Source organism: Rhea americana, unplaced genomic scaffold, assembly GCF_003343005.1.
Source record: "Rhea americana isolate MKP2758 unplaced genomic scaffold, rheAme1 scaffold_2, whole genome shotgun sequence".
Classification (NCBI taxonomy): domain Eukaryota; kingdom Metazoa; phylum Chordata; class Aves; order Rheiformes; family Rheidae; genus Rhea; species Rhea americana.
In genome coordinates, this window is record NW_028186149.1 from 6,698,120 (window position 1) to 6,721,754 (window position 23,635).

The 23,635-nt window shown below is 38.4% G+C and overlaps 1 protein-coding gene across 1 annotated transcript in view; it reads left to right on the forward strand.

The window, feature by feature from the left end:
* LOC146596652 (unconventional myosin-Va-like) overlaps positions 1–23,533 on the forward strand; it is a 31,439-nt gene extending 7,906 nt beyond the window's left edge. Inside the window, exons 3-5 of the mRNA XM_085303664.1 lie at positions 21,298–21,408; positions 22,878–23,049; positions 23,523–23,533. Coding sequence (XP_085159790.1) covers positions 21,298–21,408; positions 22,878–23,049; positions 23,523–23,533 — 294 coding nt within the window. The remainder of the gene's footprint in view (positions 1–21,297; positions 21,409–22,877; positions 23,050–23,522) is intronic.
* The last annotated feature ends 102 nt before the right edge of the window (positions 23,534–23,635 follow it).

Consider the following 23,635-nt stretch of genomic DNA (forward strand, 5'->3'; position numbering starts at 1 on the left):
CGGGCGCGAGAGCCGCCCCGGGAAGAGGCGGCGGCCCGTTCGGTTCCTCCCGGTCCGAGTCGGTCCTGTGCAGCGCGAGCGAAGCTCGGCGCGAGCGGGCGCCGCGCGCCCTCCTCGCCGGCTCGCACTGCCCGTTCGCGTGCTCGGGAGCGCGGAGGTTATCTCCGACCCCGTTCTGTGCYCGCTCGCGCGGGAGCAGTGTTTACTACTGTGGCGATCGTGCTCGGCTCCGGTGGTGTTTGTACGGTTGGGCCCCGGGCCAAGAAACAAGACACCTGGGCAAGGCTCGTGTTTCTGCGCGTCTGTTAGAGTGGGAACGAGCTGCGAGCTGCGCTAACGAGTTAAGGTAGCAGTGTGTGCCCTCGCCCTTGTCTTCCGTGCTGCTGAAACAGCCGGGAAGGATTTCGTATTCTCASTTAGTATCACATGGTCCTTGTTGCAGAGAAGATACATTTAGGATCAGAATGAACATTGGAGATTTTCTTCATGTTTGTGATCTTGACTTTTTCCTCTTCYGTCATACTAAGTCTTTTTGCTTAAGTTATTGTCATGTACCAYAACCCTGTTCATGATACACCAAAGTGAATGCATGTTTTTGCCCTGGGGGATGATCCTCCTAAGAGTGTGATTAGTTTGGGTTGGAATCCAGACTTTTAAATAAAAAGTAGAAATATGGTAGGCACAAAATTAAATCTGTTACCTAAAGATAATAGGAAATGTGGAGAGTGAATTTGAGCTGTGTTGGATTCAAAGGCTCTTTGTACATTTTTTTTCCCTCTCTCTCCTTGTGTTGGCTTTAATTTTGAGCTGTGTCCAGGATGGAGTGCTGTATGATTGGGTTGCTAAGACCTTGTTTACCAACGCAACGCTTTCAGTGGCATTCATGATAGAGCAACAGCCTTTTCATGCCTGTGCCAGTGCTGGGTTCTGTGTTATCCTTTGCAATGACTGCATCATTTCCGCCTTTTACTCAGTATTATTTGGCTTTAGTTAACCCTGATCCTGCAAAGATTTATCTTTATTCATTGTGAGTAATCCTGTTGCTTAATTTTATGCTTTGAAATCAAGCATGTAAATCTGCAAGATTGGGGCTTTGATTTTCTATTTCTTCTTACTGCAGAGAAATAATTTTGCTGTCATACACCTGCCCAGAAAATTTGTGCTGGAAAACATGTGAAAACATACCCTTGGGATGTTTTCCTCACAAGTTCTTCATGTTAAGTTATGCGTATGCAGTACTGCAGTTAGGGAAGACCTGTCTACTTAAAATGCTATTTTAATATTTAGTAGCAAGAGTGTATTTGCAGGAGTGGCTTTCACTTCCTAGGTAGTCCACCATCTCAGTGAGATAATTGTTGGACACATCCTCTTGTAGCCATAGCTACACACAGTCACTTTATTCATTTGTTACAGGCAGCAGCCTAGTGTGAAATGCTGTGTGAGATGAATAACCTGAACTACCAACAGTGTGCAAATGCAAAAAGCACGAGAATTTTTGAGCTGATAATCTTGATTATTTTGGTTCCTTACTGTTCCTAGCCATCTGGGTTACAACTCATCCTTTTCTGCCAGAATGCAACTTATTTTCTAGCTGCTAACAGTTAATGGCAACATTTAGTAGTTTTATTTCTATATGTTTTCTCTGTTTCTCTGCAAATAAAATGTGAAGAAGGGGTCAGGGCAGACTAAAGAGGTGGGGGGGGCAAAGAGAGAGAACGTGAGTCCTTGATGTCGTTATGTTGGGATAGTACCCCTCTGGCTGATTCCTGGGCATCGAGCAGCTGTAAGATAAATACAGGCAAACATTAGGCGCTGTTGATAAAGTCTAAAGATTTATCTCCTACTGGCTGTCTGTGGATTGCAGACATCAACCCACCTTTTAATGTGAGTATCTGTAAATTCTAATGCAAATTCTGAAGAAGGTGAAGATAGATTATTTATGAAAACAGAGATCTGTCACGTTCTTTACACCGTCTGTTTTCCTTAGTGACATGGATTTAACTTCATTGGCCTGTTGGTCTTGGACAGTAACAAGTATTGTCACAGGTCTTTGCTTGGTTAATAATAGCCTGGCAGTACTCAAGGCTGGGATGAAGCTTCTTAAAGCGTTAAGAGAAAAGAAGATACGAATGTGTAACACTACACAAGCAAAAGTCATTGAGAAGTCACCACGCTGATGAAAGGTCTGAGTGAACAGTATGGAGATTAAGCTGGGGCCAGGCAGTTGGGATTGCTCACATGGTCTGGCTAACGTGCTGCACAAGTGCAGGCAAACTGCTTCGTCTCTTTGTGTGTGCTTTTTGTATCTGTTCAGTGGGTGAAATAGTAGATGTTTTGGAAATAGTCTGAGACCTGATTAATGGTTGTTAAAGTGCTCCAAGACTTCGATGGGAAAATCTTGCTGAAGTGTGTTGGAAAGAGCAGCTGCTCCTACTGAGGAGGGAGGTCTGCTACCATGCCCCGTTGCAAGGGCGCCAGGGAGCTGCCGTGTACAAAGTCAGAGCTGTAAGGACTGAGAAAGCTTCGCTCAGCCGCGATGTGTGTCCGAGATCTCGGGCATCAAATTTGGCTGAACTACTACTTTCGAGTTTGTTACTTTTGTATTGTTTGAAAGTTGTGGAGTTTTTCTCTGAATGTCTTGAAAGCTGTTGCGTTTCTTTCAGACTGCTTATGAAGTCCTCCACTTTTGCTTTTTCATCAAGTACAGTTGTAGCTAAGACTTTCAGGTTAATTCATACAGAATAAAAACTGCCACAAATATTCAACAGGATAACTGGCTTGTTGAGTTTCCTTAGTTCTGAGGAGATGTAGAGGTGGTTGAGAGCAGGATCTTCCAAGCTACTTATACTTTGGTCTGATGAAAGTCTTAGTTTTAAAATTGRATTCAAAGGCTAAAGCAGCCTTGTTTTGAACAGCTCTGATTCTGTCTTTACAGTACCTGATACAGAAGCAAAATATGACTTGTGACTTGCCACGTAAAGTTGCGTAAGAGCTTTGAAGTTAGATGTAAACTGCATGTTTGTAGCATGATAGTCCTAAATATAGTAAGCAGACACTTGTTATTTGAGATTTTCATACCCGTATGGTCTCTCTCTTTTATTTATTTATTTTTTTGTGTRGATAAATATTATGACAGATCATTAATTCTTGCTGGAATTACTAACAGTATCTTTGAATTCTTCCATCTGATTATCACAAGACAACAGAATTTTGCAATTAYTTGGTGATTTACAGGAAAACACTCTTGCTCTTTGTAGAGTTAGAGAAATAAACTAAAATACTGTGAGTCAGTTTAACAATAAGGGAATTCATTGCTCCACCATGGCTTGTCACACGTTACCCTCTGCAGACTCCATGGGTTATTCATACATATCTTTAAAGCAGATGACCTCAGTTGTTTTGCTGAGGAAACCAGAGAGATATTCTCCATTTGCTTTATGAGTTAGTATACACAGTACAAGAAATATGGAAATATTTTCCATGTAGATTAAGGCTATTTTGCCTGAAAAGCAAACACTGGCTGATTCTGAAGGTGCTGTAAATCTGTGTTGTGAGAGATTCGGGATGGAAGAAGATGATTTAGACTATATGTATGTTAAAGTAAGTAGTGTATGTTTGTTTTTTGATTTTGTAGTTGAAGACTTTTGAGCCAAATATATAATAGTTTCAGTTTTGTCGGCTTATTAATTAAGGTTTAAAGTAGGAGTAGTTTTGGCTTATGATCTGGAGGTGGATAAAGAAGATTGTTTCAGGCATACCAGACAACAATTTCATTGTTTCATTTAGAAATTTTTATTTGAGAAGCATTTGCATAGTATGATATCAGGGTGCACTTCTTCATTTTGATAATGTATCAAAATGTAAATTGGAAATTTACAATTTCTATTCAATTGGAAACGTAAAGGCAGTACAGACTTTTTGCTAACAATATAACACTTGTAAAGAAAAGAACTGGAGTAGTTCTGCTAAGGCTAAATATACYGTAGCAACTAGCATGAAAGACTTTATGCTGGAGACTGAGTAAAATTAGATGCRCTTTCCATAATTTCTCACGATAATCAAGATTTGAATTTTACTGATGAAATAGGCTGGAATTAAGGAGCACTGATCTCAAATGCCGTGACGTGCTGCACCCAGCAGCTTGTAGACACGTTTCYTACTTTGGGAGCGTTAAGAGTTTGGCGGCTAACATCACAGGCGGTGAAACAAAGTGCTTCTCCTCTAAAGTTACCTGGTGTTTCGGAGCATATGCTCTGGCCACTAACCACAGTTCTGCTTTTACAGCTTCCCCCTGACACTTGTGGAGGACCTGTGGGAGATGTAGCTCTGCCTGCTGACTTTAAGTTAGAGGTTGACAGCTTGTTCACACAGTTGCTGTTTTGCTKACGAATTGACTTGTTAATCTCCCAGGGAAGAGTGGTGAGACTAAATACAGCTTCATCGGATGTGCTTTACTTATGTTAGGTTGCTGTTAAAACATCCCAGTAAGGTGTCTAATGTAGGCTTGACCATGAAGACAGAGGTAYGTTCTGGAGATCAGCTGAGTAAAACTAGTTTCCCCAGGTAAATCAAGCCAAATCGGTAAAAGCCCGCTTTCAATGATGGAATAATCAACACTTGGTGCTTCTGTTTCGTTCTAACAAAAATTATTATTCGCTCACTAGCTTAGTAATTTGTAGGCATTAATTTTGGATTTGTATAACGTCAAACAGGTATTTTACCTTCAGAGTGACTTTYCTCTGAGCTAGGAACCAAAAGAAAGCTGTTAGGACCTGAGCCCAACTTTACAAAGGATACTCAGGAAAGTACAGCCTTATCTCCTATCCACATTTATACCAAATGTCTTTGCCTTTATTTTTATCTTTTTAAATTAGCTTTAACAGAACAATTGCCCATACTGCAGATGTTTCACAGATATAGATAATTTAGCCTTGTATCACCTCTGTGAAATAGGTGATCAGTTATGGCTCCACAGCTTTTCCTCAATAACTTCTTGTTTCAGCCTCTAAGGCTGTAACACAGCAGGGTTCAGTACATCTCTCTGATCAATGCAGCCCTTTATTTTCTCTTCCTGTTTTAGTGAATGCTAGATATGCCAAATAATCTCATCACAGCAATGCAGATGGCTCTGTGCTAGAGCAGTAACTCTGACACAAGAGCAGATACTTCCTCTTTCTGTTTCTATGAACCTAAGATGAACAACCAGCTGCATTCAACGCTGCTGAGCTGCTTCTTCCTCCAAGTAAAACTTGGGTTGCTCTGCATGTTGCAAGAAACAGTTCAGTTATCCTGTCTGTCGTAGGTGAGGTTTTTAGAATTTTTGTGAAAATAAAATTTAAAAACCTATATAAGAACTTCAGTGGATTTAAGAACTTTAAAAAATGTGTGAAATTAACATTTAAAAATATATAAAAAATGGGTCTTCATTGAATTTGTACTAGTTATTCAGAAATGCTTCTGAATTTTAGCATCTATTAAATAAAAAATCTATTATGACTTGTATTTGTTGGTCTTGAAACAAAAGCTGTACAACCACTTGTTTCATATGGCCTCATAGTATTTGTATTCTTGGCTCTTAGAACTCAGGCACCAATTAAGTTAATCRTGACATATCGAAAATTTTTATGTTCTTTTTGTATTTTTAATATTCTTTAAGTATTGACTGATCTTCCTTTAAAATCAGAGTGTTTTTATTGTATACACACAACATTCACTATAAACAAACAAGTGTGAAATCGTGCGTCCTTTTCCTGATACTCTTTTTTTTTTTTTTTTCATTTTTTTTCAGGTTGGATGGATTAGGAGGTATTTTAAGGCAGACTTGTAATTAACTTCTTTTTGAAATCACCAGCATATAATTCTGTGTTTTGATGGTATGGACTGAAATGTAATATAGCAAACCTCTTTATGTGGATATGAGCCAAAACTAAATTTTATATATGTTGTTACTCAGAATAATTTTCTATTGCTCAGGCCGGGGTAGGCGTCACACTTCTGCTCAACTCTTTACTAATCTTATTGTACTTATTCAGAACTTTAATTATGTGTTTGTGCCTCAAGTGGTGACAAAAATATTTGTGCTTTTAATCTAAATGTAATTGTCATCTTTTGTGAAGATCTTTCTGAATCACGTTAATTTCTTTGACGGGTCTAGAAATCCTTATTACTCCAAACACAAGGTTTTCTTAAGCAATGATTTTTTTAAATGCTTTATTTGCTTTACAGTATATTTATTACTTGAGAAATATTCTGAATTAACACTGCAACATTAATATAGAAGTACTGGTGTTTAACTGAGTTGATATTCAGTAGATTTTCTGCAGGTTAGTGGTTGTATGAGGAATACGTTAGGCGTGTGGAATACTTAGGAATACAAGGAAGGAGCAGAGAGGAGGTACTGATGGTTCATTTATCTTCTGTACACAGACTTACTGTGGCTGCTGGGATGGGAACTGTGTACATTTAAGTCATAGAGAATGCTGTGACTGCAATTTCTTTTTCTTCTTCTTTTTTCTTTCTTTTTTTCTTTAAAAAAACATGTAGGTCAGGCTAGTTTCCACACTAGTCTTTGTGCGACCCTTTGTGAAATATGTTGAGCTTCCATGAAATTGATATTGCCACCATAATTAAGCCCTGTGAGAAACATCTTGTGGTCAAATTCATTATATACCAAAGGAATATTRCATGTGACTTTCTTTAGATATGTAATGGTTTTCAACTATGTATGCTGCTAGAATCACAAGTTACATAATATAAATAGTAAATATCACGTAATAAAGGATTTTAACAGTGGGAGCTGACTGAAAACTACTACGTTTGGAGAGTGGTATAATACAAAGTGTGAAAGGGGAATTTGTGGCAAAAAACCCAGAAACTGGTAGACGCCGTTATTGCATATAGCAGCTCAGAGGGTTATATGAATGGGCAAAATGTTGATAGCTAAAATACTGTATGATTTAATAATGACTGATTACAAGCCAAATATCACTCTTTCTGTATGATGTTTTTAAAAAGAGAGGGTCAACTATAGTCAATATAAAATATAGAGAGTTACATTTTTAAAGAGGAAGAGAATTTTCAATTTTAAAACACTTTACAAATTTTAACTCCTTGCAAAACAATTTTTATCAAATTCAGACCAAAAACAACCTGGGAGTGTAACTCTTTGATTAGATTTGATAGTTTGATATAAACACTAGGTTTTCTGGCTTTGATGTCAAAACCAGTGTGTTGCTTTCCAGGGTGATTGCTTTCTTTGATTTTCAAAAGAAAGGTTGCTAATAATTTCAGCATTCAAAGAAATAAAATCTTTTAGATTTTTGTTTCATAACYAAAGTTGCCTGTAGTAGCATGGATATGTAGCTTGTGACTGGGTTTTGCATCATTTCTTTAAAATAAGGTGACGTTTGATGTATATGTAAGTTAGTGGACAAAACTGGCTTTATCCCAATGGCAAAAGATACCTATGAATATGTACAAAATACATGTTAATGTAGAGCTGGTGCCTTTATACAGTGGCAGATGAAATGTAAATATTTTAAATCAGAAAATACACRTTCTGGGCGTGTGGGCCTGTCATCCAGTCCAAACGGTGCTCCCTGAGAGGTGGCAGTAACCCTAGGAATGGTTCAGTAAGGATGACGATACCATAATAGACTCAGCAATGCTCAAGAGAAAGTGTCGTCTGTTGTCTGTACTGTGTTGGGTGGCAAGTCCCCTCGCGGCTCTGCCGGAGCTCCTCTGCCGTCCAGGCCACAGCGGGCTCAGGGCTTAGATGGGTGAGGGGGCTGCTCCGGGCAGTGCGACCAGAGTCACTCCTCTCCGTGGTTGATACTTGGCTGACACTTGTCCTCTGGGGGGACTTGTTGCTGTAGCCCATCGGTAGTAGGCTGTATGGGGTCTGGCCCCGTGGGTGGACGGCGGAGCGGGTGCGTGGGGCGGCAGGCTCTGGGCGCCAGTCTCCAAAGCCGGGCTTTGCCGAGACCCTGGCTGGGACAACGGGGCGTGATGAGTGGGGCATTGTCGAGACCTGGCCAGGCCTGGGGCGGGTCGTGTTTGCTCCTTGCAGCTTGGTGAGCAAGGCTTGGACTGCGGTGTTGTCTTGAGGCCACAGTGCTGCTTACCTGTTGGTACAGAGGTACCTTTGCTCTCTGAATCGTAGAATCAGTAAGGTTGGAAGGGACCTCTGGAGATCATCTAGTCCAACCTCCCTGCTCAGCAGGGCCACCTAGAGCTCTTCTTCCTGTAGTTCTTAAAAAGCTTCCCAGATGTCTGTTGACCGGTGGGTCGTCTTTATCTTGTAGCTATCTGCTTGAATTGCAGCCTAACATCCTGTAATTGAATCCCTGTGGGCTCGTGCTCTGCTCTGCTGACTAAAGGGGATTACTTAACTGAGGGGGAGATGCAACYAGTAACGCATTCATCTGTATATATGATTTTTATTCCCACCTGCARTGGGTTTATAAGAACCTGCCTTACTGGTTAGGTCTGGAGAGTGATTCAGCCGAACCACCAAACTCAGTTTATACTTTCCAACTGTTACACTGATTCTTGGAGCGACTGTGATACTTAAATATAAACGTACAACTTCCCCTTTTGGAGATCTCTTGTATTTATTAATTTCATGGGTATGCTGTTTTGTTCTTAGTACCTTCCTGTTCCTTTTCACTTTTTATTGCGGAGAGGAACCTCYGTGTGTTTTTTGGTGCTATGTTTTACTTGCCAGTAGATGTGGAAACTAGAGGTCCTAGGTCTTACCTCTTTAAGCTCTGTTTAGTTGTGAAATTATAATGAAGTTTTAGGTAGTATTACAGTAGTTTTCATCAGCTCTCAATAATATTGGTGCTCTGTTTTAGTTCTGTCCAGATGTTTGCCATTTCTTAACAGCACTGAGTGAACTCTGAGGGCTRTTCAAATGATTGAAGCATTTGGTAGAGTTATTTGGTGTTGTTCATGACCCATTTTCTGCTTGTTTGTCTCAGAATCTGTTTGTATGTAGCTCTCCATGTGCATATTAATAATCTCACGGAGGACATTAATGCAGGCCCAAAGGACTCTCATCTGTCTCTAGGTTCCCATCAGGTATCATGTTTCCCCACTGCTTTTTTCCTTTGTTTTCGTGGATGTCTTTCCTGCGCCTTTTGTAGTTCTTATGTAACTGTTAAGGATATGCTAATACCTAAAGTTCAGTGTTTTCAAGCTCAGTGAATTTTATAAATATATCTAAGAATACTTCAAGACATCAATGTAACTATTTCTGTGGCTGGGAGAAGTTTCAAGTTATTCCAGCTCAWAAATTCAGCTATGTTGTAGTTGGTTTTAAAGTGCTTTGCATTACTACTAGTAGAAGCTCCTGCTGGTCAGAATTGGTGCTTTCAGACCATAGAGCTTACCAAAATAGCTGTCCTTGTTATTATGAAAAGGTAGGGCCCAGCTGACATTAAAYGTTATGAACAAGCTGTGTAGTAAGCTAAGCAAGTAAAACATGACCATCTGATTCCTTTAACTTACTGGACAATGAAGTCCAATAACATCTAAGAATTCTTTTTTTTTGTTATTATTACAACTAAACACTATGTGAGGGCTGAAGTATGAGGGAAGAATGATGGTTATCTAGTTTTAAGGCAATTAAGAGCTACGACTGTGTGGAAAGACTGTTTATTCTCCCTGAAAAACTAAAATGTGAACTGCAAAAGTTGCAAACAGAAGTATTCAACTAAATTCTTTTTTTTTTGACTTTTCAAAAAATGCAAACTACAGTTTAGGTACTAAAGAAAATTGGTTACATGTTAGACAACATATGTACAGAGTTCAGCAATTCCAGGTAACTGCAGTTCTTAAAAACATTTGGGGGAACCAGAAAGTAAAATTTCTCTTCCTGTAAGAAAGAGATTTATGTTATTACATAGGACTCTTAGTCTTCCTATTAGAGAGACAAATTATGTGAGACTATTGTTCAGATAATTAGCATTAATCACTATGTCACAGATATTTTCCTCACTATATATATCATGATATAAATATCTCTTTAAATTGATACTCCCTAATATCAGGCCTTAAACTGTATRAGAGAGAGAAAAATGACTGTTGCTGAGCAATGAGACGGAAAATACATTTCAGTTCTAATGGCATGCTGTGCCAAAGGCCAGAGTAACRCATGCCACTACATTTAAGAAAGTCAATAATTTTTGTTTTGATTCTTTTGCAAAATTAATTATGCAATTTCCCTTGTCATAACAAGAATTTAGATGAGTTGGTCAGAGACTGTGCAGCCTCCTTGTTCTGGAAATGCCATCTTTGGCTGCTTATCGATTCTTCCTAGTTATAGTGGTCTTGTCTGTCTTTTCAAATTGCAACCAACAGCAACACTTTGTTAAAAGAAACGCAGTGCTTCCTTGAGACTGCCTCTATATTGTAGGACTGACTGCAATTTTATTGGTTTCAGCACAGAAAGAAATGGAAYCTCCTCCTGCCTCTTGTATTAATTATGAGGCTCTCTCTGTATGGGATATAGGTTGGTCAAGATAGGACTTGTATTTAAGCCTGGCCTTACCTGGCTGTGCCCTTGCTTATATTATGAATATGAAAGATTAAGCTTTTCTGTTTTTAGGCTTAGTATCGTCATCCTTGGTGGTGGCAATGTGAACCAAGCTCCAGGGAAACTAGGAAGCTGAAAGCAGAGCCTTCCAATAGCATCAACTTACATTTTAAGMGCAATTCTAGCCAAAGTCACGATGCAGCTCAGGAACTCCCTTTCTGATATGTAAGCATTTTGCATAGATGATGCAAGTTCAACAGTTTTGCACAGGGCAAGTTTTGAAAACTTTCTCCTCTCCTTTGTAGTTACATCTCGCTAACATAGAGTTTTCTTTTTCCAGCCTTAATAATGCAGATTACTCCCTCCAAGAGGCCATGTTCAGAGTTAGCAACAGTAATGTTCKTTCTTTCTGGTTCACCTGAGTGATTTTGGTTGAATTTGGGTTTTGATTTTTATTAGTTGATGCTGTTCCATCAGCTCCTTTAGCTGGTGCTGTCAAAATTGASAGCATATCTTTGATCTAGACAGTAACAATCTTTCCTTTATTCCGCTCAAAAATAAGGTCATTCTTGAAAGAGGGAGGGGCAGGGGTCTGTCATAAATGTTTCATGATTAACATCTGAAAGACTGATTCTGGAGTCTATCCGTAAATAAATAAAGTTATCTGTGCTGAACTAAAAGTAGTACAAGATCACRTGTGCAGGCAGATCTTGTTGAGAAACAAGGGGAAAGCTTTTATTCATTGAATTCCTTTTTTTTTYCTTTCTTTTTAAGGATATAGACCATTCCATGAACTCTCTCAGTGCACATCAAAAGAGCTGTTAAGTTAGCCAAATAGTTATATCTCTTTCTGCAGTAAATCTGATTATGCAATAGAAGTAGAAAACTCTGCTGATGTGAGTGTTGTGCCACTTGGATTTCTAATTCCTGTCTGTCAGCAATGTCAATTAGTACTTCAAGAGGTTAATATCTCAGAATAGAAGCTTTGTGAGTCATATGGTCTCATTTAATAGATAATTATTATAGTCTGCTGATTTTTTTTCCATGTGATCTAAGATGAAATCATGAGATACAAGAGAATACTGCAGTTTCTCGTTGTGTTTTCTTATTATAAGAAATTCTAGTAGTGCAGCTAGCTTTCTGATGTGCCAGGGGAAACAAAAACTTCTCCCTGTCTTTTTTTTTTTTTTTTTTTTTTTTTTNTTTTTTTTAACACGAGCTCCTTTGTAGTCATCATACGGATATTATTAGTTACTGCTTTTTAGCAGCCCAAGTTACTTAAATTAAAATATTCCATTCCATTCCTTGAATAAAGTACAGTGATTCCATACTTCGGTGTGATTTTTGGAGATGACGTTGTTTTTACGTCCCTCTTCTGAGGCCTGGAGAGAGTCTAGGCAAGAAATTGAGTTTCCAAATGAAGCTGTTTTTATGCATTACATTATTCCTGTTTTCCTCTTGATACAATGCTATCTCATCTGTATGCCTTATACATTCATTCTGAATTCAGTGGCTTAGTTTCCAGAAGATCTCTTGGAGCAACGGATCTCTTTTTACCTAGTTTGAGGTAGGTTACAGCCGAGTGAGCTCGGAGCCGCGGAGGCGCAGCTGCTGTCCAGCAGCCGCCGCGAGGGCGGCGGGACGGGCTGCGCGCCCTCGGGATGCTGCCTCCCATCTTACGCGCTGCTTTGGACGCAAAGAAGTTGGCAGCGGTGAGCCGCAAACGTACGCGCAGAGAAGCTGCAAAGTTATGAAAGTGGCTAGCAAAATAAAGTTCTGAAACGTAAATAAAGTACTGAAACGTAAAGCAAAAGTGACACTATTGGCAAGCTTGTGATGTCRTGGACAGTGATAAAATTTAATTTGATTCACTGTCTTTCCTCAAGTAAATTTGCTGTTACCTCACCTGTCAACATTATCTTTTTTTTGTGGTTAAAAGTTTGTATTTACAGAGAGCAGTGAATTCACTGACACACTAATCAGGGTCTACAATTTCAGTAGAGTTCTTGCTATACTTTTTATTAACAATTTCAGTTCCATTTTAGGTCAGAATTTCCTTCTGTTTTTTACAAGGCTGATACACAATGTCTCTAAAAGCTTGTCATATTTTAGTCTTAGTCTTATTTTAATGTTGTCATAAACCTCATTTTATACCTTAGTAAATAAGGAGAGATGAGTAATAAACATACTAAAGTAAGGTATTTCCTGAGAGATGAACTAAGTGTTTTCATTCTTCAGGACATTGTCCTTTTTCTGCCAATGATAATTTTATGTTTTCTGCTGTAACGTCGCTAGGTCACTAAGGTCACACATTCACCCTAGAACCTGTAGAGCAATCGGATTTTAACATCAACGGATTATGTAGAAGATAGCATGAAAATCTGATTTAAATCTGCTAAATTAACAAGGTGCTAATGTTCTCTAGTGACTCAGTCCTGGTAACTAAGAACATCTTTCTTTTTCCTCCCACCTGTTCTTTTTACCATTTTTTTTTCCCTGGCAGGGATTTAAGTCTAGGTAGCAATCATGTTGGAGGTGAAAAACTGCAGCTTAGTGCTCTTAGGATGACTTTAATATCTGCAAGGTTATGTCATGTGAAAGACTCAGCTGGCTATAGTTACCCCGTTTCTATGGTGAGCTGCTTTCTGCTTTCTCTTTCCCTTCTGTAGACAGTAGAAAATACACAGTTTCAACTGAATAAATTAAAGGTGCCTGTTTCCTACTGGCTTGAATCATGTGCTTAGAAACTGCTATGCAATATTTGCCACTTGAAGTGAATAGAACTTGTGTCTTACAATGCTGCTGCCTTTTTTACATGAAGAAACTTTTTTGTGTAGCCTAGAGGAGATTGACCTAATAGCTTATTTGCTAACACAATATTTAAAAGCATTTTTCCTCTTCCGTATTTACCTTTACAGTGCTTTCTGTCAATTCCTCTGCCGAGACAGAAACAATATCCCATCAAAAATGTTACAGATGTGAAACTGCGGCTTTAGCTGAGAAATTAAAAAAAAAACCATAAAGTACTGGGAGAGATGTGATATGCATTCTCCTTTCAGATGTTTCTGATAGTTTAACACAGAAGCTAATCTAAGCTCCCCAGTTGCTGGCAGAATTTTGATTTTTAGTTTAAAGAAAAAGTTCTGCAAATAGATTCATTTGAATAAGTTTGGAAATACATGTATTTATGAGGTTTTACTTGTAATCATTTGTCTGAAAAACAAGTGGAAAGGAGAGAAGACATGGGCTCCTGAGTGCACTATTTTGATTCTGAAACTGTATCTTTATTGTGATGTCCTGTTTACTTATTTTGGAATTATTCTGTAGGTTTGTAGTTTCTACAGGTTTGTATGTGCATCAGCGCATATACTTGCTAGTATACACCTTCATTTTAATTCAAATATGCTTTCTCAGCTTGAAAATCATGGATACTGCAGGGCTAAAAGCAAACTTCTGTAGATTCTTCTTTTCATAGATAAACTGGCATCAYATGGAAGCCCAGCTTTATTTTTTGGCTTTTAAAACAGGGCCATAATATAGAAGGTGTTGCCAGATTTGAAAGAAGCAAGATTGTGTGATGTTAGTCCAGCCTAATTTCGGAAAGTGGGGTAGAGGGAGTCATCTTAAGTCATGAAATAAGAAAAGGTAGGAAACTCCTAACTYCCTAAATGTCAAAATCCGGCATTATAAATATGTTGCATATACGGTGGTTCAAGACTACTATTCCAAGTATTATGTGGTAGCTGATGAGCTGTTAGTCCTTTTGAAGCTAAATATGAATAGATAGATTAATGTCATCGCATACGTTTTATTCCCCATGTTTGTGGTTCAGTCTTTTCTCCTGTTCTCCAGTATTGACAGTGATTTATCAGCTGGAAATCTCCCTTCAGAGATTTTACTGGAGAAACAGTACTTAAATAATCCAAGTGACCAAGCTATGTTTTCTGCAACTAATTTCAGAGCTGCTCTGCTGAATTTTTATTGGCCTCCATTACTTGTATATGCAGTGCTGTATGAATTGCAACAACACATGTTGAAGAGTAGTTTTTTGAATCTTCCAATTATCAAATAATTCATCATCATCCTTACCTTTCAGTGAGTGGTAAGGAGGRTATGCATCCAAAAGTAATACAGAACTTCTGTATTAAAAACAGTAGCATGAATCTACTAAAGCTCAAAGAAAAGCATATTTACTACAGAAATGAACATTTCTTGTCATTGTATAAAATACATTCTTAAGGACTAGCATTATCATCTGGTGAGCAGTAAGAAAGACCAGGCACAGAAGCATCAGGTATTTTGTACTGAAAGCAAAGGAAGTGAATTTTTCAATCCTTATTTCATTATTTTTCTCCTTTCACTTGGTAGAGAGAATTGGTTTACATATATGGCATAAGCTTTTCAGTTCAGGAGCTTTCTAGATGGAGCTGGTGGGAGTGCTTTAAAGGCTGCAGTATATCAAGGGTGAAAGCCATTGATCTAAGCCCTTGTAAATTTATCTTGCACACTGTTCTTCAGAAATATCCCAGATGTTTTGTGAAGTTTGAAGTACAGGCACATTTCAGGCCATTTTTACTTCTGTTAATTTTATCTTTTCATTTATTTTTTCCTTCCTTTTTATTCTTGAAAGGTTTTTGCAATCATTGGTTTGGCTATGCTTAAATTAGCCTAGTTGATGGAATGCCCCCATAGTAGACTTAGAATATACCTGAARTAAGGGGAAGGTGTAATATTAAAACCCCCATTGGCTATGCGGTAATACTTGCATTAAATGCTGAAACTCCAGGAATAGCACTAAGTCCTCCCTTCGAATGGGGAAGAGTGCACTTGCATTTGGGAGAAACAAAAACGGCAGCCAGGAGCTGCTGTCTTGAACTCGGCTACTGCCACTGGCACTCAGCCAGAGTTGAAAATATTTCAAATGAGATATTAAAGCTGGATAATTAAAAATGCCATAATTTTTTTGCAAGAGTTAGAAATGTTAATTTGATGTCCTGGATACTTCCCAGCTTGTGTAATTGCAGCCCTGCTCTGACTCTCCCTAGCAATCGCAAACCAGGTGGAGCGTTTCTCTTCCTTTGGTGAAGTGCTGGTGCTGTGTGCTGTTAAATACTTGTCAGGTTTCCTTCCAGAAGAGCTGAAGAGCTTGTCTTTGGTGGACCTATTTTGTTGTTTCCTGTCTTGCAATGAAAAGGCAATCCAAAGTTTTGTTTTTCAAAAAAAAAAAAAAAAAACACTTAATGGGAGGTTGTCATTGAGATAGTTAGAAAACCAGGTTAATAAGAAGAAAAGAAAGAAAGAAAGAAAAAAGCAAGCTTCAGCATTTATTGAGACAGAACACGTAATACAAAAATAAGCTGTGTAAGAWTAAGTGATTAAGCTGCATGACCAAATTTTCTCTGCTGTCAAATGCCATGCTTTGACAAATACTTTCTAGTTACTTTGAAACAGTTTGTGGATACTGATTTCAGTGGTGTGTTAGTCATTGCCTTCTAACTTGGACAAACTTCTATTTGCCTACCAGTAACTGAAGTAAATAAACACTGTATAGGTTCAGAATCAACATTTTTAGAGGAGAATGATTTCCTCTTTTTTATGGCCTGGTTGTTATTTTCTTTGGTGTCCTTCTAAGCAATATAATCAACATAATCTACTGCTTTTCATGTCTGTAACCATTGTTCTTATCCCTGTTTCAGCAGTCAGGCACATTGGTTAGGGAAATGACTTAGCTGAGCCAACAAAGAGAATGGCAAAAGTAAGGATAAAACAAGATTTTGCTAACTCCATGTTCTGTGCACAGCCCAACAGGTGTTTAATGAAATCTGGTCAGCCAAAATATATTTTCAGCTTTATTTTATCATTAAGTTGCCTCTCCAGTCACWTTTGGATGCAAAAAAGGATGCACCCTTTTCCTTGGTTTTACTGAAGGGTAAAATTCCGCACAAGTCTTACCTGAGCACTTACCTGGATGTTGGCTGAAAGAATAACCTTAATTCTGTGGATAAAGGCCAACACTGTGATATCATGGTATATGAAAGRGTTGTATCTTTTATGTAGTATTCTTTATGTATCCAGCTACCCATGCTCGTGGTGTTTTTAGATGGTTTGTATTTAGAGTGTAGGAACGRCAGGAACCATCTTCACATTGTTGTGGTAGTGTGAGTCAAGGCATGCTGCAGAAGGACCTCGCAGACCTTTCGCTGCATCCTTGCCTCATGCCTGTGCCTCAACCGGTGATGGGAAGGTTGGTTACAGATCCGATCAAAGCCTCAAGAATACTGAACCTTTATTGTTTGCTTGTGAACTAAGTGTGTTATGTGAATTAATTGTATTTTGCACGAGAATAGCCTGGACTAGATCTCTGTGCATGCTGTCCTTTAGGAGTCCTTTAAAATGAGATGACTGACTGACTTGTTTTAGACACATAAGAAAAATGATGAACTAACTTTATCAGAAGAGTAGAAAAAATGACTTGAATTTATTAATCTGGCAAAAATGAAGATTTTTTTCCATCAAAGTATGATGTGCCATTTCCCTCTGGAGCTCTGTCAACAATCTTCAAGTTAAGAAAACAAAACTCAAGTGACTTTTTCAAATATAAGTGAATTGAGGTTGCCATTTATAAAGTTAGGCTTAGAGAGAGTTAAGGAGAGCAGTTCCAGCCTGTTTGCTGAGTAACTTGTCTAACTTACCTTGTTTCAAAAAGGCTGTGGATCGATGGCTCACTGGCTTGTGTAGCATAAGCTTCTCCTCCTCTCTGGCATCGCATCCTGGGCAGCGCAGCTCAGGACTTTGGAAATGAGCCCGTACCATCTGCTTGAGGGAGAGCAGCAAAGGCAGCCCCCCCTCTGATTAGGGTTCTAGCCTCTTACGTAGAGACGAGGAAAATATCAGCTGCTTTTGCCCTAAGGCTGATCCTCTGCCTTGTTTTTGTTGGGATTYATGTCTGAAGATGTTTTGCAACATGACAGCACCTATAAAACCAAGCAGCTGTTTTGTTTGCAAGGCCCTGAGTGTGGGACAAGCTGAGCACTCTCCGAAAGCTGCAGGAGCATCAGTTCAGAAGCTTTCACGTATTAAAAATACCATAGCCTTTGCCTAGGGTTACTCAAGAGCTGTTTTCRTATGTACATATTTGCAAGTACCTGCAGTGGTATAAGCAACTACGTAATTTTTCATACAGTCAACTTATTCTTTAACATGAGATAACCATGATCTCTGGCTTCACTCAAAAATATAACTATTCTATTTTTGAAAACCTGTAGTATATCTGTACTGGTTTACAAAAATTGCTTTTATGAGCAAAGTGTGATTGTGTATCTGTCCTAATACAGCTGAATTGTATGAAGATCCAAAAGAATCTAGTTCCTTTAGCCACTTAGCTCACACTTCGTGTCTTAAAATGTGTGACTGCTTCTATTTTAAAATGATAAAGAACTTTTTGATATTGTTAACAAATACGTTAATATTCAGAACTATTTAATGTGTTTTAAAGACCTTATTTATTAATTTATGGCAGTTAATGTGTGGCGCATTGTCAGAGGTGAATTGGGAAGAAATGCAGCAGTTGATGTCAGAACAGGGGGATTTACCATTACTAGTGTTTCTGTGGATCAAGTAAAAAGAAACATTTTTGGTCATTCTTAGTGTGTTTGTTTGTTTGTTTTAATATATATTTTCTCTGTTGTTCCAATGGAATGGCCTATTCCCACTCCACTGACATCAGTGGAGGGGCTTACCCCTCCTGTCTGTTGTCATATTGATAAGACCAAATTTAGAAACTTTTGTTAAACTTATATTAGTGGGGTTGTCTGTCTGATATAGGAGTAGGCGTATATGCATTTTTCCCATCTTCTTCAAGGAAATTGCTTCTTTAGCTGCTAAACAGTAGGAGAACTAAAGATGCTTGCTAGACTCTCCAAATACCTGAAGCAAACTGCTTGCTGAAATATCTGAAATTTCTTACCTGTTTTCTTGTGACAGTTTCCTCCATTGATTATAAACATTTCGGGAAAACAGGCAAGATGTCATTTGGGATTTTAAGAAGCAGCTATTAGGAAGGCCATCCAGTGACTTTTGTTGCATTTCCTCCCCCCCCCCCAATTATTCGTCTCTGTGCCCGGGTGTTAAAGGACCGCTCAGTCGAAAGGGAGCTGCCGCAGCTGCCTCTGCCCCGYGTGCTGTGCTGCTTTTCGCGCTCAGGCTCTCGTGGGCTTCCACATGTTGTTGTTCTCTTGTAGGGCACCATGTTCCTTGTCTTTATTTTCTTAAGTGCATCCTAGGTTATTTCGAGAGGGGGAAAAAAATTGCTCTTTGACAAAACGGTAGCCTATCAGTTAGAAAATATTCTTTTAAAGGAAACTCCCCAAAGCCTTAGTAACCTTGCAGAAAGTGAGTCCAGTTCAGGTCCCTAAATTTTCCAGTTTTTGGAGCTGATTGTGGATGTGGATTCTTTCGGAAATATTTGAATGCCTTTCAGGGTAGGCTAGAGCCAGTCACAGTTTTTAAATCTGTAATTCTTAAACTGTTATCATGGTTTGGAGAGACTTGGGTAGTGATTATTGGCTGTTTGGATTTGGTGATTGAAAGGAAAAATACTCTCCGAAATTCTTCTGTGTTTTTAAGAAGAGTTTTTTAGTGCARTGTAGGTTATACTTTGTCATTTTTCCAAAACTTAGGGAGATGATTGCCTTTGTGCAGCAGGCTTGTGCAAATGCTCCAGGTTAAACTTGTTGTCAGATTTGGGGCCAGGAGGGCATTCCTCTCTCCAAGTCACGCTGGCAGGGCCGGGTTTGTTTGCCCTTCTTACCCCATATTACAGAGGTCTGCTGCTTATGATCCAGAGGGTGTTTTACTTAATATATATCCTGCAATCTCAGAGGCGTTGGGTATGGCGGGGGTGGTTGATCTCTGCTGTTCGCTCCCTGCCCACACTGCAGTTGCAGCTTTTTGGGGCTCTGGGAGGCGCCTGGTGCAGGTTGCAGGTGGTGGGGGGTGCTGCGGGGGCCGGGCGCCCGGCGCGCTCCTGCGCTCCCGCCTCCCCGAGGGGAGCCGCCGGCGGCCTCTCTGCTTCCATCCGGAACGGGGGTGTTTGCCCCGAGTGTTCTGTTCGGTTCAAAGTTACCGCCGCCAGTTCAAGAAAATGCTAAAATTATATATATGTGTGTGTGTGTGTGTGTATATATATGTGTATATATATATAAGTATATACATATAGTCAGAGAAACTCAACAGTGTACACTGGAGAAGAAAAACAGTTTACATGAGGTTCCTTRATTCAGTGGACACTGATCCAGGTGCTGAATCCTGGAATTAAAATTAAAGAGGATCGAWGTTTTAATGATTTGGGGTAATTAAATCACTGGAATGTCTTACTAAGAAATGTAGTTTGGTCCTTGTGTTTGGGCATATCTTTACTTCTACGTCAACTACTTTATCAAACTTGAATTTTATGATTAGTGAGTGAAGTTACTAGACCTGCACCAACACCTGTGATTAGAGTAAATACTCATAATATCCCTTTCTGACATTAAGGGGGGAAAAATAAGTTGTTCATATGAGCAATGAAAGCTGTTGCGTAGTGCAGAACGGTTCTTTCCGTCGTATGTGCCACGGGGCGTTGCATGCTCCGGGTTTTCCTTTCTTCTCCGAACCGCTACGTGTGATGCGGAATTGGAAATACGAATGTGGAATCAGCAGTGGTGGATCCGTGGCATGTGGCAGCTTCATGGGATCATGCATGATCTGAAGCAAGGGAAGCATCTTGTGGGTTGCTGGTCCAAAGAATACCTAACTTGAAGCATAAAACCTGTTTTTTTTGTTGTTTTTTTTTTCCCTTGTGAATGTTCTAAAATCTAAAATTAGAAAAATAAGCTTCTTTAGTTTGCTCTTTTTTTTCCTTCAGTATTCAAGGTTTTATCTCAACACTATCATTAGAGATAGTTGAGTCAATTCAGACCGAAAGGAAGCCATCCACATGAGCCTTCCTTCTTCCTCATGACATTGCTATGACTTAACATTGGAGAAGACAGCTAGGCAGTTGCTTGAGTGCAGCACGCATGTGACACTTCCTAAAGACGAAGATCAAGCCCTTTGGTGTGAATGAAAATGATCCTTCACTGGACTTGCAGATTTTTCTTTTCGATTATTTGGAGACCTTTTAAACAAGATCTTTCTTTCTTTCTTTTTTTTTTTTTTTTTTTTTTTTTGGCATTATAGAGATAATCCTTTCTAAACTTTTTTTTTTTTTTGCAAATATGAAAGAAAGAGCTTTCAATACTTGAGGTCAGGTAGCTTTGTCTGAATTAACATAGATGTGCCTAAGTGTTCTTTTAACATTACATGGCAACATTTTTAATATATATGTTGCAAATGCACTTAGAACCTACTCAGATAGAGTAAGTCTCAGAAGAGTCACCTTAATTACTTTTTTGTAGCCAGATTTTTGATATCTCTGAAAACAGATATTTTTCTTTTTAGATTTTCAGCATTGAATATGTATCTTGGAGCACTATTTTGCCTGTGAAATGCCCTTTTCTTTCTGAATAGGAAATAAAATTAAGCTTATATGCAGGCTTTTATCAACCAATAGAACAGCTTATACACCACAGACATTCTGATAAATTTTTCTCTCTTGCTTAACGTTTTGGCTGTTACAAAAATATACGTTTAAAAAAAGTTTTTTGTGTCATATATATTGAAGATTCAACTACATTGCAACAAAAAGTCACTTACCTTTTGCTATTGTCTTCATATTGCAGTATGCCAGGGTTTGGATCCCTGATCCAGAGGAGGTCTGGAAATCAGCAGAACTTCTCAAAGATTATAAACCTGGAGATAAAGTTCTCCAGCTTCGACTTGAAGAGGGCAAGGTAGGTCAACACATTATTTGCAAGCTGATTGTTCTTGGTCGTGCTGAAACCTGGTTTGTCTAACACAAAAAGCTGTGTTGTCAAAATATCTCTGTATTTATGTAAGTGCAGTTATTCTTGCCACAGACTTTGAGTACTATTTTTGTGTGTGATAAAATTTTCTGTTTTTTTTGCAAAAATCCATTTAATCTGATTTTTAAATGTACTATTCTTTATTGCTTTTATCCTGCTGCTCCTCGTGTTTAGCTGGATCATCTTTTTTTTGTTTATGCTGGTAAAGCTGTAACCCTGGTTTGATATCCCAGTGGGCTGCTAGGACAATAGTGTTGCAGAAAAAGAACTGTGACTTTTAATTCAAGCATAACCATCACAAGATTAGTAAAAATAAAAAGGAGCAAGGATTAAGAATATTCTGAAAATGATATTGCGTACTATGTAAAGAAATGATGACATCTTTACATCAAAAAGTTACATCCTTGCGGCGAAGGCATGATAACTTTTATTTATGCCATTGAAATGATTTTTTAATTTCAGTATGTAATGATGGTGATCACTTAGATCTTCATAGATGGAAAATGAAGATATACTGTATTAGGTCTCTTTTTTCTTTTTTTTTCCTTTTTAATTCTTTACTTCTTATCAGTGAGCCGCTTAGATGCTGCTTTTATGCAGTGGTATACATAGTAATGAGGTAGAAATTAACAGATTACATATAGAAATGCTTTCTAAATAAAATATTTTACTTGAATAATTTCAGTCTTTGAATCTGTCACAACCCTTATAGTGCAAGCTGAGTACAACCTTTATAATCTGACAAGATTAATTTTCCCCATGCATGTTCCAGGATATATGGTGATGTTGCACACTTGGATATTACATATAGTACAACAGGGCTGTTTGGCAGTTGAATCATACTGTTCTGAGACAAGAAAATATCAGCTAAATGGAAGTATTGTTAGGTCTATGAACAGATGCAAACAAAACATCTAAGTATAAATAACTTTATAGCTGCGTTAATTTCCATTTATTTTTAGGCATTTTTTCATTTTATGCGTTCTTAGTGTTCTGCCAACATTCTCATATCTTCATATGAAGCTCACTAAATTGATTGAACTTTGTTCTGCTCAAGAAGAAAATAACATGAAAGATATATATATGATATAACATATTTCAGTTTATTTTAAAATAATTTTTGGTAGCCAAAGCAAGAGATTTGTTTAAGTAATGTTTTTAATAAGATGATATCCCTTTGTTTCTATATTGCATATAGAAAATGCTTTGGGGAAAAATTTTAATGACGTTTTTGGGGAAAGCAGTGCTAAGTCAAAACACTTGTTGACTTAAACGTTGTATTGTGGTTTTTGTGTCTTAGGAATATATTCTTCACTGAGGAAGAATAGTCAGAGAGGCTGAATGAGAAAGCCTACAAAACTGAGTTCTTTCAACATATGTTTCCATTTATTTTTCAGGATTTAGAATATTGCCTAGATCCGAAGACCAAGGAACTCCCTCCCTTGCGAAATCCTGACATACTTGTTGGTGAAAATGACCTCACAGCACTGAGTTATCTCCATGAACCTGCTGTTTTACACAACCTCAAAGTTCGATTTATAGACTCTAAACTAATTTATACCTATTGTGGTAAGTAYTGTCTTTTTATCCTATAGAGTATAATCTTCATAGAGAATGCCATAGATGACAAGAAAAAAAAGTTGATTATTGGTATGTGTGCTTTTAACTTAAGTATCTTAATGACATGGCACATTGGGGTATTCTTGTAAAAGGCCCTGTGTTTGTGGTCATCAATTGCATTGAACAGACTTGAAATTATTACAGTTCAGAGAAAAGTGACTTTGCTTTATGTCCTCTAGCTTCCCAAAGAAGTCTATTTATAAAATGGGTATTCAGCAATCTTAGCTTGCTGATGGTTGGTCCCTTCAACATGCTCAGCTGAGTGTTAGCTGGAGGAGAGCTTCACATGGTGCAAATGTAGGAGCTTAGCTTCTCTGGTGGATTTATYACTTCCCACCTATGATTACCTACCTCTGTATTGAGATCCTGTATCTCTGTACAGAAGATACCAATTTATTTTACTTTTTCTGTTTTCCATTCAGTAGAACTATAGGAGCGAATATACAATAGTGTGTGAGGCAGGGCTTGTCCATTCACAATTATGAACAATGCTGGTTTTAAAAATGCCATTTAACCAGCAGTAGAGGTTATGCAA